This window comes from Prinia subflava, chromosome 2 (genome assembly GCF_021018805.1).
Source record: "Prinia subflava isolate CZ2003 ecotype Zambia chromosome 2, Cam_Psub_1.2, whole genome shotgun sequence".
Lineage (NCBI taxonomy): Eukaryota > Metazoa > Chordata > Aves > Passeriformes > Cisticolidae > Prinia > Prinia subflava.
The window spans coordinates 67,135,447-67,154,557 of NC_086248.1; the positions used below are offsets into that span (position 1 = coordinate 67,135,447).

Consider the following 19,111-nt stretch of genomic DNA (forward strand, 5'->3'; position numbering starts at 1 on the left):
CCGGGGCGGGCCGGGGCGGGCCGGGGCGGGCCGGGGGTGGGCGGGCTCCGGGACCGGGCCGGGCGGGGGGCGGTGGCGGGGCCGGGCGGGGGGCGGTGGCGGGGCCGGGCGGCGCGCATAAGTCGGCCGCGAGTTGCAGGCGGCCGGCGGTGGAGCTCTGGCTGTAACTTGACACCGGGGCGAGAGGCCGAGCGGAGAGAGGGAGCGAGAGCGGCGGCGGCGGAGGAGGAGAAGAGCCCCAGGGAGCGGGATGGTGACCACCTCCTTCCCCTCCCCTTAGCGGCGCTCCATAGCAGCAGCAGCCGCCGCAGCAGGAGCGCTGGGGACTCTCGCCTGCCGCGGAGCCGGGGACAGCCGGCGATGGGGACGGGACGGATCCCCTGAGCTCCCGGGAACTTTCCCGGCCGCGGGCAGCCGGAGCCGGGCAGGCGGATGGAGGATGCGCTTCCCCCGGCGGGCTGCGTGAGCCGGCGGCGGCGGAGGGAAGGATGAAGAAGAAGCAGCAGCACGGCGACGGGGAATGCCCGGCGCCCCGGCCCCCCGCGGCGGCGGCGGCGGCGGGAGGGGGCCCGGGCCCGGGCCAGGGCGGGGGCTTGTTGAGGCGGCGGCCCCTCTGGCTGCTGCCCTTCCTCTCGCTGCGCGACTACGTCTTCTGCATGGCCACCCTGCTGCTCTTCTGTTCGGGCTCTCTCTTCTACCAGCTCAACGGGGGACCCCCGCACTTTCTGCTGGCCCTGCGGCACTGTCTGGGTAAGGCGGCGGGGACTTGTTGCGGCTCTCCCTCACCCCCCGTGGCGGCTGGGCTGGGGCCTCCCTCCGCCCCCGGGACGCGGGGCTGGGGCGGCCCGAGGCCGGGGCTGCGGGCGGGGTGGGCGGGCGGGACGCGGCGCCGGGAGCGCTGACACCGGAGCGGGACCGGCCGGCGGGCCCCGGGAGCCGAGCGTGGGGGCGCGCCCCGCCACAAGTTCGTGCTGCCGAAAGCAGAGTCCCCTCGGGGCTTTCTCAGCCCCGAGACCGCTCTGCGCCCGAGGGCGGCTCTGTGTGTGCCCGGTGACGGTGGCAGAGCGCGGAGTGCCGGCTCCTCTGGCCGCCGGGTCGGTGCGGAGCGGGCGGCAGCGCTCGCTGCCCGCGGGTTGCGCACCGGGGGAGCCCGGGCACAGCCGCGCTGAGCTGTCAGCGCCTCCCCGCCGAGTGCTGTGCCCCGGAGAGGGCAGCGGGATACGGACGGAGAAGATGCTGTTGTTAAAACAAACAAACCCAAGCTAAACCACAAATGACCAAACCAAAACCCCAGATGCACTTCGTGAAGCAAGCATCCATCCTTGTGCAGGGGGTTGGAGTCTGGAGGGAAGGGTGTGCTTAGCAGGGTCAGTGCAGCAGCGCTCAGACACTCGAGCTCAGTCTGCTGCTTTGCCAGCCTGGTCGCCTGCGGAACGCCGAAGGAGGTGCCCCGGTGGAGCGGGTGTAAGCCCCACGCTGTGGCTTGTAGTTCTCATCCTCATGCTAACCACAAGTATTCACGTGGTTTTTCTTTGTAGCCGGTGTCCGCATCGCTAAATGTTGCTTCTCTGCTCAGCAGAGAAGTTCTGTGAGAAAGAGTTTATAGTGAGGTCGAGTACCTTAGACTCGCAGGACTGATTCAGGTGGTGGTAGGACAAGGGGGAATGACTTTAAACTGAAAGAGGGTAGATTTCGTTTAGCTGTAAGGAAGAAATTCTTCACTATGAGTGTGGTGAGGCACCAGAACAGATTGCCCAGAGAATCTGTGGATGCCCCATCGTTGGTAGTGTTGTTGGTATTGTTCAAGACCGGGCTGGACTGGGGCTTTGATCAGCCTGGTCTGGTGGAAGGTGTTCCCTGTCCGTAGTGGGGAGATTGGTTTAGATGGAAGGGACCTTGAAAACCATTTAGTTCCGTTCTGTGATTCTATGATACGAAATACAGAACAAAAACCGAGTGTTTCTCAATGTAGGAGGATTACTCCAGAATCATTTGTGGTGTGAGTTTTTACCACATTAGCTGTTCTGCTTTACTTGTTTGTGAAGGTAAGGCTTCCGTGGGAAATGCTGCAGAAGTACAAGCATAAGAGGTGGTGCTAGGTTACAAACAAAAATACAGTTCATGTATTTCAGAAAAATAAGTCGCTGATCCTTTTTTATGTGTCCGTATTTTATGAACATTTTGAGAATACATCCCTTTGTGTGTTGCTTTTCCTTATGGGAAAACTATGCCGCATCTTCAGTTAACTAGTGAGAGAGTATGGAGAGGCAGTAGGACAAGAGACAACAAACACAAGTTGCAACAAGGGAAATTCCAATGAGATATCAGGGAAAAATTTTCAATGTAAGAGGAGTCAGATGTTGGGACAGGCTACCCAGAAAGGCCGGGATGTCCTTGTAGGTATTCAGAACTCAGCTGGACAAGCCTCTAAGCAGCCCAAGTTAATTTGTCCCTGTTTTATTGGGGAAATAGGACCAGGAGAACAGAAGTCCTTTCCAGATAATGTTATTCTGTGATTCTCCTGTAAAAAGTCAGTAAAGATTCAAGTGAAGAAGAAATGCTTTGAGTATTACTTCACAAACACAACAGCAATTTTGGCTTGAGTTTTAATGACTTTTTTCCCCTTTAATATTATAATTAGGAAGGGGTTCCTCCACTGAAGAGGTAACTGACAAATTTTCCGCCAGAATTGCTAGGGTTGGAAGGCATCTCTGGAGATCAGCTAGTCTACTTCCCATCCCCAGGCAGGGTTACCTAGAGCAGGTCAACATGGGAACGTATGCAGGTGGGTTTTCAATGTCTTCAGACAAGGAGACTCTCCAGTCTTCATGGGCAGCCTGTACCAGTGCTCTGCCACTTCTTGTATGTTAGTTTATGGCCATTGCTCCTCATCCTGTTGCTGGGCACCATGGAAAAGAGCCTGGCACCGTTCTCTTGACACTCACCTTGAGATATTTAGATGCATTAATAAGATTCCCTCTCAGTCTTCTCTTATCTGGGTTAAAAAGGCACAGCTCATGCTGGTAGAAGATTTTGCAAATGATGGGTATTTTAGTGGGATTAAACACAATCTCTGGTTTTCAGAGGAAAATTTTTGTCAGTTTTTAAATTTTTCATCTTCTTCAGGGATAGATGTTGCATAGCTTGGGTGAAAATAGACTGCAAGAAACGGGGTTACTTAGCTTCTCCCTTTGTGGCCTTTTGACTGCTTTTGAGGGATGGGTGAAATAAAACTAGGATCTACTACCATAACCACTCTAGCCAGTAGTTGCATGTCTGCTGGAAAATCTTCTGAGGCCTGCAGATGAAAGGCTTGGAAACCACTCCATCTTGGAGAATGGGTCATGATAATTTTTGTGAGGTACTCAGCAAGTGCAAAAGAGCCTTTGTTGTGTGTGCCTGAACGTGATGAGCCTCTGGGGATGGAGTGCAGTCTTACTGAAAATGTTTTGGGGTTCTTTTGAGGTGTAGGATTCTCACAGGAGAAACCAGACAGGTCAATTAATCTCTTCTAATGAACTTCTGCACTTGTTCTATGAATTAGTGTAGGAATTTCCTTTCTGTGCCTGAGTGACCTGGGATGTGAAGGAGATACAGACGTGGGTAACATCCTGCACCAGGCTAGTGGCTGAGAGGGAAGCAGAGTCCTGGTGGCTGGCTGGAGTCCTGGTCCCCGCTAAGCTAAGTGGTGCTGCTGCCTCTGCATACAAGTGGGACACACTTCGGGTACTAAGGTGTCTGCATGCAACTTTATGAAGTTGCTTTATACTTCCTTGGGCTGCAGTTTTATTTGGATTGTCAAAGTTGATCCACGTGGGTGACGTTGCTGAACATTTTATTTTTTTATTTCTTTAGAGTGGTGCGTACTTCTTGAGGTATCCAGCTGGGAAGGCTTTCAAATTAGGAACAATTTTTTCTGTAACTAGAAGGCTTATTGTCTTCCAGGGAGCTAACAGAACTGCTTGGAGGAATAGATATTGGACATCCCATTCTGCTAACTACCAAAGCCATACATGTAAATGTGCGTTTTATGCAGCAGCTGGAAGTTTCATGGTGTTAAAAAAAAATAAACTTTTTTCACCCTGAAGCTGCAGATTCAGTGTACAAGCAGCTTTTTCCTTGTAGTCTTTCCAACCCACAATTTATGGTGTTAAAATTTACATCTCCAAGCAAAAATGGGCAGTTAGTTTGTAAACTGGGTTTGCAATGTGTGAATTTTGCTGTTGCCCTCATAGTATTTAAATCTACAGAAAACAAGGAGCAGCCTAAATGGAGAATTGATGTCTCTATTTTGTGCCCTCCATAGTGTGGGAGGGGTCATCTTGTCTGACTTGAAAGTTTTTGGTTTTGTTTGCAAGTTTCAGTGCATTGCTCCTGTTTAGCTATGTTATTGTGACAGGAATGCTTAGATTTTTTTTTACCTCAGAACTTTAAAGGAAGTTCCTGAGCAACTACACAAAACTTAAGTACTGGTCTGGACAGAAGTCCCACCTGCATCAGGCAGGTGTGTGCATAAAATAAATCAAGACAGTGTGAAAACACTTGGTTTGAAAAACTTTCATTTTTTTATTAGGTCTGCATCATATGCTGTGGAGGAGGTATACATTTCTTTTCAAAGGAATGAAGTGTGAACATTTGCTGGTTCTATTAACTTTCCTTTGGAGGTGGGGAAGATGACTGGTTTTGAATTCTGAATCTTTAGAATATTCTGACTATTAGTAATTTTTCTCTCCCAGACCAGCTTCTTTTGTGTCTTGTCCATATATGCCTCTTTTTGTTTGGTTGCTATACTGATTGGAGAGAATCTTGGAAAAACATTATGGCAGTTTGTAGGGTAGACTGAATTCAGTATTTCCACTTCATGTCGCCATCTCTTTTTTACCGGAGTCATCCCAAGCAAATGAGAGTAGAGTAGTAGATGTGAGCATGTGTTTTGTTATTTATCCTGTTCTGACTTCAAGCTCACAGTAATTCAGAGTGCAGAAGGTCTTAGGAAAGCTGATGGCTTCTGCTGTCTGTTCTGATGTGGCTCAGAGTGACATGGCTCAAGTTTCACACTGTAGTCATCCCGTCAGGAGGGATGTTTTTCAGAGCCCTGTTTTTCAGCATGAAATTATTGGGGAGGGCATAGACATATGTGGGTTATATCTAAAGAATCTGTGGAAGATACTTAAAAGTGCATCTGTTGCCAGTAGGCTTAAATTTGCTATAGAGGCGTGCATACCAGTCCTGGACCATCCATGAGCTCCAAAAAACCAGGAAAGTTTAAAAACTGCAGGCTTTCCTGTAATGATCTGCAATATTGGGATTTGCACAGATGAGGTCTTGCTTGTTGATTCTGCCAAGGTAATCCTGGCTCCCTAATTGAAAACCAACTCCAGCAGTGGAAGGAAGTGAGAAGAGTCTTCCCTTAGATGAGTAAGACACAAATTGTAAATCTTGGACAGCCCAGTGGCTTTTGGGGAATGCACTAGGGACTCCACCCCCCTGCAACTGCAGTGGTTTTGCATTGCTTTATTCTTCCTTGCTTGGACTTGTGATATATACTTTCTTCAAATTACGGAAATGAGAATTTCCAAGGGCTGGTAGCAACCCTCCAATGGCCCATAAAAACATAAAACCTTTGGATCGTCAGTATTTGCTGTGCAAACTTCTTGTTCATGTCAATTAAAACATTTCCCCTGTTGAACTTGCCAGGGGCCTGTACAGGTACACTGGTTTGATTGCACGTGAAAGTTGCCTATCCTGTGGTTTCCTATGCAAGACAAAAGTCTTAAGTGCCCACTTGTGTGTCCTCAAACAATTACGATGTTGCTTTCCCTCTTCATGACACTGGAAGTTCTCAGGTATTTTAGCCAAGATGGGCTTGATAGCTTTAAAGTTGTCAGAGCAACAGTTGTGTTTATTTTGGGCACATCGGGGAATATAACTATAAAAAAGCAGAGAGAAATCTGAGTATTTGGGGAAGATGTTACAAAAATCAAAATATTTAAAACTAAACAGCAAGTGAAACTTTTTATTTAAATCGAGGTAGTATGAATTTGCTTTATTTTGGTAGAGCGGTGCAGTTGGATTTTTTTTGATGGTTTGGTTTTCTTTTTTCCCTGACCTGACTTTTTCTTGTTAACCTATTAAGAGAGGGACAAAAAAGACAACTCAACTATTCAAAGAAAACAGTTAAACTAAAGGTCAGTGTTTTTTATGCAATTTTTTTAAGCTGTAGAAGGGAGGGACAGCAGTAGGGTTTTTTTTGAGAGGGATTGGTTGGGGTTTTTGTTCTGGTAATACTGCTTTTATATAGAGAGTGATGTAAAGCACACAATTCTTCAGGGCAAGCTTTCATGGGAAAAAAAAGGCACCTATCATGCTTCACTTTTGCAGGTAGGCATCCTGCTGCCTTTACATGGCCAAAAAGGGTTGTCTCATCCAGTTTTGTTTTGCACATGCATGGATCAGGAATCCTTTACCGTTTTGAAAGCCCTTCAGGTGTGTGAGTAGGAGAAACACACTCAAGGAAAGACAGCCAGGTGAGTGTGGTGATGCAATAGCCATTTCTGAGATGCCTAAGCTTTTAAGAAGGCCTGGGTTATGTTCTTATTGACAAATATTTTTCTTATTGCTCTCAAAAGAGAGAGCTCTTCTGTACTCTAAAGTGTTTTGATTTTGGTCTGACTTCTCAGAGGATTATTTAGTTGAAATACACATGGAATTAATTACATTTCAAAATTCATTAACATTGTAGGGAGCTGAAAGGTCAATTTAGAAGCTGCTTCCTAAAAGCCTTGAAAAGAATTTGTCTGAATCTAAATCACAAGTCTGTAGCTATATCTTTTTTAATTAGCTTTTCTGTCTTCTTTGAACTTCCTCATTTTGCTGTTATGGAAGCCATGAATGTTATCTTTTTGATAAAATGTGTTTGGACTTCCATTTACTAAACTCTCAAGTTATAAGTGAACGTCTTTGGGAGACAAAAGTGGAGCCTCCTCTCCAAGCAGCTTTTGTTAAAAGACTGTTCATCACTCACAGCTTGTCTGATGGTAAGATTAGCAAAGCTTTGCCTAACCCAAGGTTATGTCAGGAAATACTCTGTGGAGAACCAGAATGCACCTAATTTTATGACTAAGGTCATAAAACTCAAGCCTTTTCCTTTCAGAAGGATTAAGTGGTCTCTGGACTACATTGTGTTGGCTGGCTAAAACACTCTCTACAGTGAAGTCACAGCAAAAAATGCTAGTGTGAATGTGTTGTGATAATATTCTAAATATATTTGGAAAATTGGATGGCATTTATTCAGGAATGTGTTTTCTGCTTCCAAAATCAGATTCCAGTCTGGGAATCAAGAATTGCGTGTAATGTCTGCGTACATGTTTCTTTTTCATATTGTCCACTTTGTCATTTGACAAGGGATTTAAAGGATTATTTCAGTCCCTGATGAGAGGGAATATTACTACAGCTTTTTCAAAAATTTGTGTGGTTTACTTTCAGGTTGTATGGCAGTGTGGTATATACACCTGTGAGAGAACAAGTCTGGTGGGTAAATGGGATCTTTCACTTGGGCCTGAGGAGATGAGAGAGGCTTCAGTTCCCTGCCCTGACAGACTTCATGTGACATTGAGCAAATGATTTATTAATTCCCTCTTACCCCCTTTTGTCCTAATGACATTTTGAAGATTATTGTGTGACAGAATAGCATAGTCTGAGATATTGTGGTGGTCATAGCCACAGAAATACTGAGAGCAAAAAGATGCTTTTGATAACCCGTTTTGTTCTGGACAGGTTCTGGCTGTGTCAAAGAGATAAGGAAGACAGTGTCAGAAAGGAGCTTCTGTGGAGACTGAGGCAAAGTCACTAGTCCAGGTGCTTTTGTTTCAAGGGTGTCACCACTATGGGTTGTCACAGTCTCTGTTCAGTTTTACTTCAGGAGTTGTTGTATTTGATTTCCAGAGACTCATAAAAGGGCTTCAATTTTTAGATATGTCCTTATCTAGAAGACTTCTTATCCACAGAAACTACCAAATCATTTATTTCTTGTTTCCCGTGGTGCTGCCTAGACTTGATTCGTGAAAATGCAGTTTCTTGAAGCCTTGTTCATCCTAAGTGAATGGCAAGCACTTCATTCTCTATTGGAGAGCGGTCAGCCAGAAGGAATTGACTTTTACAAGGAAAAAGGTGGTTGTTGCACTGATTCTCATATTTTCATATGAAATCAGGGAGAAGGCAGTTGGCTTTTGCTTGGGGTTTTGCAAAGACTGATAAACATTCAGGGGTGCTAGAATGAGAGACTCTATAGCAAAAGTAACTCCTACAGAAGTTACACCATTTTATGTGGGGGAAATAAAGGCTATCTAATTTTTTCCCCTTACCTCCAATAAAAGGTTTGAGATGAATTAACATTTGTGCTAGCTCTACTGCACTGATTCCTGATAAAAACTGTTCTGAAATCAGTAGCGCATGTCAAAGTCACCAGTGACAGGAAGTGGAAGTTCTTCGTTTGTTATTTAAGCACAGGGCTCTTTTAGCAAAATTTGTAGAACATATGTTGAAGGTATAACAGAGGGAATTGGATTTTATGTGATTTTTGACAGGAAAATTCTATTAAATGGTTGAGCAGCAATCCTTTTTTTACCTGTTTCCAGATGGTAATTGGTCCTTTCTCTCCCATCATTTAAATTCACGTTGGTAGAAAGTGTATCTGCTGTCTCTTGTGTCTAGCAAAAATCTGGGATTACTGAAATTGCTTGAGTGTGTTTTATATGGTAATAACCACATCGTTTTGGACATAAATTTTGAGCACTTAAGGAAGCCTTTCTTTCTGGGTTGTTTTCTTAGTTTTATGTGCATGTTGTTAGCTTCTGGCTCCTGTAACCTCTTCAAGAAGAGCTGGATGTTTTGTTTTTATAGTTGTCCCTCTCTGTAAAGACAAGTTTTCAGGTGAGATGTAAGAGTTTGTTTTCATCTTGGACTGGACAAACAAGTCTTTTGTAGGGTTTTTTTTTGAAGTTGTGACTTTGCACCTGCTACTGAGCTCTGTTTTAAATTGCAGTGGTGTGGAAGAAAGCCCTGTGTTTCCTGTTACAGGTACAGCCAAGGGGGTCAGTAGCTGCTCTCTGTGCTCACGTGAGTGTGTATAAAACAAACTTACAAAAATCAGCTGCTGCATTGTTACACGGGGCAGATAACTTTTGAGACTGTTTGTATTTGGATTATGTCTCCTGAAGAACTGGGGTTGAGGGATCCTCCTATCCCCCTTCTATGCTGGTTTTGGGGTTTTTGGACCAGTAAGTTTTGGAGTTAGGGCTTGCAAGGGTTCTAGGCTCATTCATAACATGGGGGCAGGGAAGACAAGGATCCTTTTGAAATTGGCAAGAATTAAGTTCCTCTTTGAATCTTGCTGTAAGATTCATGGTCATCTCAGCTATCTGTCTGCTTTTCCTATCTCATCAGTGAGAGGAGAGAGCCATTTCCAGGCCATTGCAGTTTATTATAGGCATGATACAAGCAGGATCAGCCCTTTTTGGAGATGTCAGTTGTCTGTAGCCTGTTGACATTAATTAAGAAGGGAACACGAAGCTGTGCTAGGCTTCCACTGCCTTTCCCTGGGCAGCAGAGGTGCTTGCCTGCAAGACCTAATCTGACTGGTACAGCAGTGGCTCCTCAAGCTATTTAGCTGATGTGTTTTTTTCTTTTTTTAAATTCTCAAGTGAAAGCTGTGGAAAGTAATGACATGATTTTTTTTCCACCAAGAAATGTTTCCTCATCGTTATTGGTGAGCAGGCAAGTAGATTTTCAAACATAACTTGTGTTTATATAATGAGGCATTTGTTTTTCTTTGTTTTAGAATCTGGGTTAGAGGATGTTTGGAGACTGGAGGGGTGGATAGGAAGTGGAGAGCAATTATTTGACTGAAATTTATTTTATTCTCTTGCTCTTTAGAGCTGCACTGAGGGAAGTGGACCCTGTTGTGTTGAAAATGGATGTTTGGCTTTGTAAGCATGGAAGCACAGTGATTAGGTTTGTGTTACGGTTTCTGAGTACTAATGCTGTAGAAATAGACATTTGGATGCTTGCCAAGGCTTGCTACTTATCATACTTAATGATTCAGAGTAGAAGTGATCAGGAGACTGGGATGAGACCATAGTGCCTGTACCTATTTGAGTGAAGAAGCAGTGCACCTCTGCCATAAGTAAATAGTATGTTTCAGCACCCTTGAGAGGGTTTATTTTAAAAGCCTCTGCTGGTCAAGTGGATGGTTGGTTCAGTTTAATGTAGCTGCCCCAGAGAGAGGATGCCAGCATAACACTGTGTTCATACAAGGTGACTAACTGCTAGCAAGTGACAGTTCTGGGAGATGAGCTGCTGGTGCCTGGATTAACAGTTGCTAGTCAAGGAGATTTATTATTTCCACTTTTTTCTTTATCTTTTTTTTTTTTTTTCCTGATGTGTAATGTCCTGGGTATTTGCTGCTTACAACTTGTCTCGTAGTTCGTAATAGGTTTTTCTGAAACACATACAATAAAGTTGTTAGAATAAGTGAATTTTTCTTAGCTTTTGTTTAATTACTTCAGGAGACTGTTGACTGTCGCTGCTTGGCCTTTGAATGTAATGGCATATTTCTTTGGAGGAAACTTTGATTTTTCTCAGATATCTTTGTGGTGTTTTAGCCCAGATTTCAAAGCTTGCTTTTGAAATCCAAATTCCAGTTATGTGTCTTTTTACCTTGTAAAATATCCTTTTGGAATACTTGTGCAGATTAGAGCTTGCATTGTTTCTCTGAATGTTCTGTTTTTTTTTTTTTTTAATTCTATCCAGATTATGAAGTTTTATGCTTTTTCTTCATGGCAGTGTCTTGTGTTGAAATGGATATGAGTCCTGAAGGGGTTGGGGCATGGGAAGCGTTATGATGTTTCAGAAAGGGTTTGAGAATTATCTCACAATATACAAGTTTTGGGTTGGATTTCAGAAGACACAGTAATTTTGTGAATGCTTACAGTAATCGATTAGCGTTTGTACCTCTGTTTATCTCATTGCAGTTAGGAGAGATTACATCAATATTGGCCATACCTAATGCTGTCTTTTTGTTAAGTCTTATTTTTTTTGTTCTCTTATTGCTTTCTAAGAGCCTCTTTTTCCTTCTGCTCTCCTTGTATTTACAGGTAGTTTCCCAGTCCTTTTGTTACTATGTTCCTCTGTAACACCAAACCATGTTTAGCAGATAGTGATTTCCTGGTCATGAATTGCTGGTGGTCCCATTTCTTCAGTGGCTTGCATCATAGAGCAAATTCTCTTGCCTCTTTTGCTGGCCTACATCTAGAGAAGAGCCACCTGAACCTCTGCATTGAAAATCAGAAAAAATGGGTTCTGAGAACAAGTGTCCCATAAGCAGCCCATGTTTTTGCATTCTTAAAAGGTAAGGGAAAATGCCACCGAGATACTGTGAAATACACAGGAAGATCTTGGAGGGATGATGTTGGTGGACCTCCTCTATACAAGTTTGATGAGATTATAGGCAGAAATTGTATTGAGATTGGGCAATACAGTGCCAAGAAGAGGTTGTTAAATAGGAGAGAGCCATAGGAGGAACAGGGGACAGAAAGGTGTGTTGAGTAGAAAAAGTTACTTAAGATTTAGACTGTGCATGACTTGTCAGTAAGACCTTTACTCCTTGTTTAGACTCCAGGTTCCCTCTGGAGTCAGCAGGGAGAGACAGTGGTATCTCCAAAGACTAAATCAAGCTAATGTGTGTGTGATGGCAGAACCCCTGACTTAAGCACAGAGAGATGCTTGAAGTTTGATGAGAAGGATCTGAGTTGTCATGGTACTTATTCTCAGAAATACTTGTTGATGACCAGTGGTAGGCTTCCAGAGAGAAGGGTGAGAGGGATGGGGAGGGGAGAGAGGAGCTGGGGAGTTACACTAGCAAGATCTTTAAACAGAGTGGTCATCACTTCATGTCAGCGGGTCATTGAAAGCTGAGTATTTAGGATGCATGAAATAATGACTACATAAGGCACTGGAAAAATGGCGCTATGGGGGTGTCTGTCCCTGCTTGATGGGTGTACTTGGTGCCATGCTTTTTCTCCCTAGCTCTTGCAGTTCCATGGAAATCATGTGCAACAAGAGCTTTGATATGATCTGAAATGTTGCCACAGATATTGTAAGGCAAAGGCTGTGAAATTGCTGACTTCTCAGTTCCTTTCATGTCTGCAGCTGATTGTTCTTTTCCTAGCAGAACTCCCCATACAAATGTGCAGATTTCTTTTGTGTTGCCTGTTGGGAGATAGCACAATAAGTAAATTAGGGTGAATAACAAAACAGCAGAGCCTAAACCCTACCACCTGTTAATCTGAAGTTTTGCGGGCATTTTTCACTAGGGGCGTTGGGTTGGTTGGGGTTGTTTTTTGTTGGTTTTTTTTTGAGAGGGAGGATTGTTTTTGTGAAGTAGAGATTTTCAGAAGTGTGATTAAATGAAAGCTGAAAGAGAAAATGCTTCATTCTCTAACTCTGAACTCTCTACCTTGCCTCACTATTAATGAGCAAAACCTATCACTTAATACCATCCATTCAATAATATTTTTCTGAGGACTAAGTCAAATTCAGTATAAGTTGTTTAATCTTCTGATGAGCAGCCTTACTTCATTAGGCCTGTTGCATTTTCCTATGTCTAGTTTTGAATCTGATACTTGTCTCATCTAATCAATGAAGCAAATTTTGGCAAAGCTCTGTGATTCTTTATAGCTCAGCAGTTGTCTGTTTTTTGCACTGTGCTACATGGAAACAGCTGACAGCTTCAGTTCTTTTTCCTCTGCTACTCTTTGGTTATGAATTTTAGAAGCTGAAAGACTTTTAAATAGCGTATAGTATCTTTCACCTTCTGACCCCAGCTGAAATACAGCTGAGGCTGGCAGTAACTGGATCTTATTATTCCTGTGCTGAGGTGCTCAGTTAGCTGTGTGCAGTGAGTTCCTTTGGGTGGCTGTGACACTGCCACCCCATCTTCTCTCGCTCAAGGATACTGAGTGTCGTGCCAGTGTGAGACGTGTAGCACCAGTGGGATCCAATGCCTGTTACGTGGTAGGGGTCCCAATGGGCTGATGCACTTTTCTCCCACTTTCTAAATGTGCTGTGGCTCTGGTGATGGTGTATGGGCTGCTGGTGCTTTGTGCAAGAGGGACTTGAGATTCAGAAGGATGTTAATGAGGGTTACAAAGCTTGGGAGTGGGAGGGGAGGCATGGACCCAGCTGTCCCCAAGAGCTGTGCCTGTGTGCTGAATATCTTTGTACCACACTGCTGGATAGTTAGGCTTGTTTGGAGCTATTGTATCAATGATAAATTTATTTTTTACCAAAAAAAGGGCATGCTTTAAATTTTCTGCTCAAGTGTCCTAAACAAAGAAATGTTTCCATCATCTGTAGAAGAGGCTGCTAAGTGTTCTTCTTGCTTCCTCTTCACTCAATCACAACTGACTGGAGAGTACAACTGGTATTTTTATTCTTGTGCCTCAGTTTTCATCTAGCATGTCAAAGAGGAAGATAATTATTAACACTTTTTGTTTAACTTAGAGGGGACAGAGAGGTGATGTGCCTTTGATGTCATTTGCCTGATTAATAGCAGTATCAGGAACAGGGTTATGATTCTGTGCACTCCTAGAAGGGCAGGGATTTTCCCAGAAACCTGTGTACCATGTCCAACAAAACACTGATGCTCAGCAACATGGAAACTCTTCTACTTGCCCTTACTTCAGCACTTGCCTGCCTCTCCTGAATGGCTTGGTTTGAGTTTGTTCAGTGTGTGAGCTTTGGATCTGTACAGTGCTCCTGAAAAGTAATGAAGTTGTTTTTCTGAGGGGACTTCTGAGGCACAAGGTAGTTCAGGGAAATGTGAAAACAGATCTACCAACTGTGTGCAGCTTTTGGCCAGTAGAGCCTCCATCCAGCCCAGGCATGGAAACTTGTATTTTCCTGTCTTTGAGCGTGCAGCTTTTTAGAGTCTTTCCTCACCCGGTGTCCCTCGGTAGGGAAGCCTGCTACTGCAGAACTGAGTGTGGGCTTGAGACTCTCCAAGTGACAGGGAAGTATGTGGGAAGGAGTGATAACTGGGAAAAAGAAAAAGTGGGGGAAGAGAAGCAGAGGTTGCTGGGTAAAACTTCCTGATTTAAGCTAGAAAAGCATACCTTTTAATATATTCTGCTTAAAATGAGCTTGTGAGAGACAGGAATAGGACGGGGGGAGCAGATAAGTGATAAGCAGCATGTTAAGGAATTTATTCCTATTGAAAAGTATTTCTTGCTTCTTTCTGCAGCTGTCTTCAACACCTTTGTGGAATTTGCTCACCAAAGCCTCTGCTGTGAGTGGAAGGAATTGTATTTGTGGCACGAGTAGATGTTAAAACAGCTGCTTCATATAGCCAACACAGTTTAAAAGCTTTATAGTCAGCTTCAGAAATGTTTCCTTAACTTACTTAATCTCAAGGCAAAAATATTTTTAATACAAAGGAGTTCCTAATGCAAAGGAGTTGATTTGCTCAAGCAAATTTTACCTATCTGTTAAGCTCTCTGATTATTCTTAGCTGAAGTTTTACATCCACATTTTTATTCATGCAGAGGTAAAGCTTGCATTGTATGAGAAGAATGACCAGAGAACTTGCTCTTGCACTCTAACAGAATCATTACCATGCCACGAGCACAAAATAATTACGAAACTGAAGGCAGATCAGTTGAATGGCTCGTGCTCTTGCAAACATGATTGTTTTGGCTTGCAAAGCCTGAAAACAGAAAATTTTCATACAGACTACTCTGGATTCACATCCAAGCTTGAAATCTAATTGTTGTGAGAAATAAATGTGGTGGTCTCAGGCAATTCCTTTGTGAATATGGTCATCATATTCATCAAAGAAACATCAAAGAAAATAAGAAACCCACACTGATTAAATATATCGTTAAGTCTAAGATAAAAACGACAGGTTTAGCTATTCAGCTAAATATAATATGTAATGGGGTGCTGGTTAAAAATACTTCCTTACTCATACTCTATAAATAACATGCTAAGTATGGTTTATACTTTCTCCAAACACCCATTCGTCTCTTGTGTTCTAGCCTGTTTGCACTCCTCATCTCTGAGTGCACTGGGTCTAGTGAGGCCTCTCTCCCATTTCCAGTGACTCTCTATTACCTGCTGTAGTGGCCAAGGAGTGGTTCATAGATTGCAGAATGGGGAACCTTTGGTTCCTGATGCCCCGTGAGCAGCGGGATTTCTCAGTGCAAACCTGGATGTTGCATTTGGTCCTATTGCACGGAGCCCTGAAATACTGTGCTGGTCATAGCTATGGTTTGGCAAATGCTCCTGCTCAGCTGGGAAAGGAGGTGGGAGGCAAGAACCAGGAAGAGGAGAATAGTAAGCATCCTTTCACTTTCCTTCCTTCGCTGTGTTTGTGGCCACTTAGAACAAAGTGATGGTAGCACTAATGTGTTCAAACTCCTGCACATGCACTTACTAGCCAGCCACAAAAAACAGTTTAAAGCAAGTATAAACTCATGGAATGCTCTTTTGTGTTGTCTTGCATGCATTACAATTCCCTTGAGAAAGGAAAAGAATTGCTTTACTGCCTTAAAATTCCTGGAAAGAAAAATAGTTTAGAATTGGGAAAGTTTATAGTTGGCCATGAAAGTCAGAATTTGCATTGATGGTTCTTATGTTAGTCTTACCAACTTCAGTCTGTGACACAATGGTTAGGATCCTGCTAAGAATTACGGTTCAGCAGAGCCTGATATTTATTTTCTTTTACTAGAAATAATAGTGTGTGACCAAAGTAGGCTTATTATACTGGCATATTTTGAAATTTCTTAGAATTTGCATTTCATTATTTAATATTATTTTATTTATGTAACTCTATCTTCTATTTGTTTTATTTGGAGATCAGTCCGTAGTGCCACATTTTCTTTCTTAGGAGGAAGGCATGCTAAATTTGTTTCATGAATAGTAATAGTTTTCCTTCATATGTTTTAGAGTAGAGGTAGTGAAGAGCTTAAATGCTGTGTTATTACAGGACTTTTTCTGTAGGAGAGATGAGACATAGTCTCCTTCAGGAGAAAACAAGGTCAGTAACACGTGTGTGAATATAGAAATAATATTCTAGATTAAACATAGTTCTGTCAATGTGATAAGGATGCCACTTTTCATGCATGACATGAAGCTGAAGCATGTGTAATAAATTGTTTAAAATTTTTCAGCTTGCTTCCTTACCTTGCTTGTGAGAATTTGTGTCCTCCTGGTAAAGTAAAATGAATAAGGAATGGATATAAGGAACTGAAACACTTAGCACTGGATCTCCTTTATCCATGAGGCTCAGATGAGACAGTTTTGATGTTTCTCTTGCATCTGTGGTAATAGATAGCTATTATTGAGCAAGGATTGGAGTAGTTAATAAGTTCTGTGGATAAGAAGAGTTAAATAACCCAGTAGATTGATCCAAAATACTTTCTGTGTTTCATACAAATTTTTTTTCAGAAGTGGCCAGGTTATATATGAATATAGATACCAATGTACCTTTGAAGAAATTGGTATAAGGTGCTGTTGAAAGTAACTTTGATTTCTCTGGGTGCCCTCCCCTTGGAATTTGGGAGCTCAGGCAGCAATGAATGTTTTTTGTGCTACCAACTGCTTAAGTATTTTCATAAGTTATTGCATGTGAACTCACTAATGACATTCTGATAAGCTCTGTATTGCATTCACCGTGGGAGGAGTACAGAGACCTTGTTGGAGTGTGCAAGGATGAGGTTAGGACATCCAGAGCCCACCTACAGTTGAATCTAGCAAAGGATGCAAAGGGAACAAGAAGGGATCCTACAACTGTATCAGCAGCAAGAGCAAGGAGGAGGAGGGCCTGCTGCTGAACGGGGCATCAGAAAAGGCTGAGGTACTTAAAGCTACCTTCACTTCAGCCTTTACTTGTGAGATTTGCCTTCAGAAATCCTAGGCAAGGAAGACCCATTCATTGCCGGGGCAGATTGTTACCATTAATATGCAGTGACAGGACAGGAGGTAGTAGTGGCAGATTGAAATACAGGCAATTCCACTGAGACAGCAAAAAACCCTTTTCAGGTAGGGGTCATTGAACACAGGCACAGGTTTCTCCAGAATATGCAAAACAATTCCTGATCGCCATGGTCCAGTTGGCCCCACTCTGAGCAGGGGATTGGAGTGGACAGGAGGCTCTGCTGAGGTGGTTTTCTGCCCCACTGTGCAGTGGGGCTGTGTGCCTGGGATCTCATGGCATGTGCTGTCCTTTTTAAAATCAGGAGTAGGAGTGAGAAGTCACCTGTAGTGTATAGTGTGGAAAAATGTGATGGACGTGATAGACATGTTGCTGATTAGTGGCAGTTCTAGGAACAGAGGTGGGTCCTACTGTCAGTCTCAGTGTGAAGGAGATTGATGTGACTAAATTGCATGTCACATTTGTGAATCATTTGTAAGGCTTGAATGTTTTTCCAGGAATCTGGAAAATTAATTTTTAGGAACCGAATTCTCGGAATTTCTAGGGATTAATTAATGTGCAAGAACATAATTTTTGTGTTGTAAAAGGAAAGGTAAATGACCTGGTTGCTAACTGTATAACTTCAGACACTACAAATCTTACTTGCTAAGTACTAAGCCAGAAGGGGAAATATGCTGCTGCAAACTTTTCTTGATCATGGTGTGCTTTGTATAAGTTTCTTTTAGTGCCTGTGTGACATCTGCCTATTGTCTTGCATCGTGTCATTCTCAAGGAAGGACATAGTGAGTGGCTAAAGAGAAAAATAAGTGGTGACTTCGGTAAAAAAACATGACTTTGCTTTACACACAATTAAGTATCTTGTACTATTTGAGCCTAGGAATCAGGATTATGTATGCTTCTAACATCCCGTAGCTGAAAACATTTAGAAACAGGGTTTTATTAGCTTCTGTATGTATCCTAGAGAAATAATTTTTTCCAAAATGAGTCTTGGATGATGTCTGAGTAAAGGGAGAAAAAAAATGGATAGCTAATCCAGGAGAGAATGTGTATAGTTGTGTTGGGAAGGGAATGCTCCTTAGCAATGCTGGTTATCATTTACCACTTTTAGCACAATTGCTTTTTTTCCCCTTCGTGGTATGTTTTCCCTCTTGGGTCAGTAGGAGAGCAGTTTCTTAGAACAGAGAAGTAGTACAGTAAATCCATTGTGCCTCTAGGATGTATTAACTTCAAAAGATACGATGCCTCAGTCTCCTAGTGAAAGATAGACAGAATCTAGCCTGCTTGTTTGTCGGAGTTTTTTTCCCCTCTTACTGTAACGTGATTTATCTTGCAAAGGCATGGTCTAATTCTTTCAAGTGAAAAATGTTGAAGCAGATTGGTTTCAATGAAATTGATACCTCTGGCAAGTTGGATCTAATTCAGATGGCTGTGCCAAGGATGGAAGTCGTGAAGCTTAAGGAGACAAAAGAAAACAAAGATTTTTTTCAATTAGAGATTAACGTTTAAAAGAATAAAGCAAACAGAGCTTAAAATTACATGTGAATTGAGAGCTCTTGTGTTAATTTAGTTACTAGGATGAGCAGCAATATTCTGAGATTTTCCTTCAAAGTGATATTCCTATTTGGCACTGGTAAGCATTCCTATTCAAAGGAAATTTCTTGGTTTTTGCAGCACTTCTTCTGTTTGCTGGAGTGAAGGAAGAGCAGTTTGAGTACTTGTGCATTCCTTTTCCTCTAGTCCTCCCATAACTAGATCTTGTCAACTGGCAAAGAGATTCTGACGAAGTTTTAAAGGAAACCTTTAAAGAGTCAAGACTGAAAGTATCAGGGCAGGCTCTGATATCTTTGCAGAACTTTAATGGATGCAGTGATGTTGCTAGTTGACATTCATTTGAATAATTTAAGACATAGAATTGAGGTATATAATTGCATTTAATTGAATTTTCCTATTTTTGCCCAATCTCTTTTCCTCAAGTATCTAAATAGATTATGTAAGTCTTACTTGTGATCCTCTCCATGTAAACAGATGCCAAATACTTTTAAAAAGTAAAGACCTAGCTTTCTATTCTCTGCACCTCTCCCCACTTGGTTGCCTACTGATTGCCTAAACCTCTGAAAAAAA

The 19,111-nt window shown here is 42.8% G+C and overlaps 1 protein-coding gene across 1 annotated transcript in view; it reads left to right on the forward strand.

Annotated features, from left to right (window-relative positions):
* The first annotated feature begins 105 nt into the window (after nt 1–105).
* UST (uronyl 2-sulfotransferase) overlaps nt 106–19,111 on the forward strand; it is a 151,193-nt gene continuing 132,187 nt past the window's right edge. Inside the window, exon 1 of the mRNA XM_063390366.1 lies at nt 106–750. Coding sequence (XP_063246436.1) covers nt 489–750 — 262 coding nt within the window. The 5' untranslated portion in view covers nt 106–488. The remainder of the gene's footprint in view (nt 751–19,111) is intronic.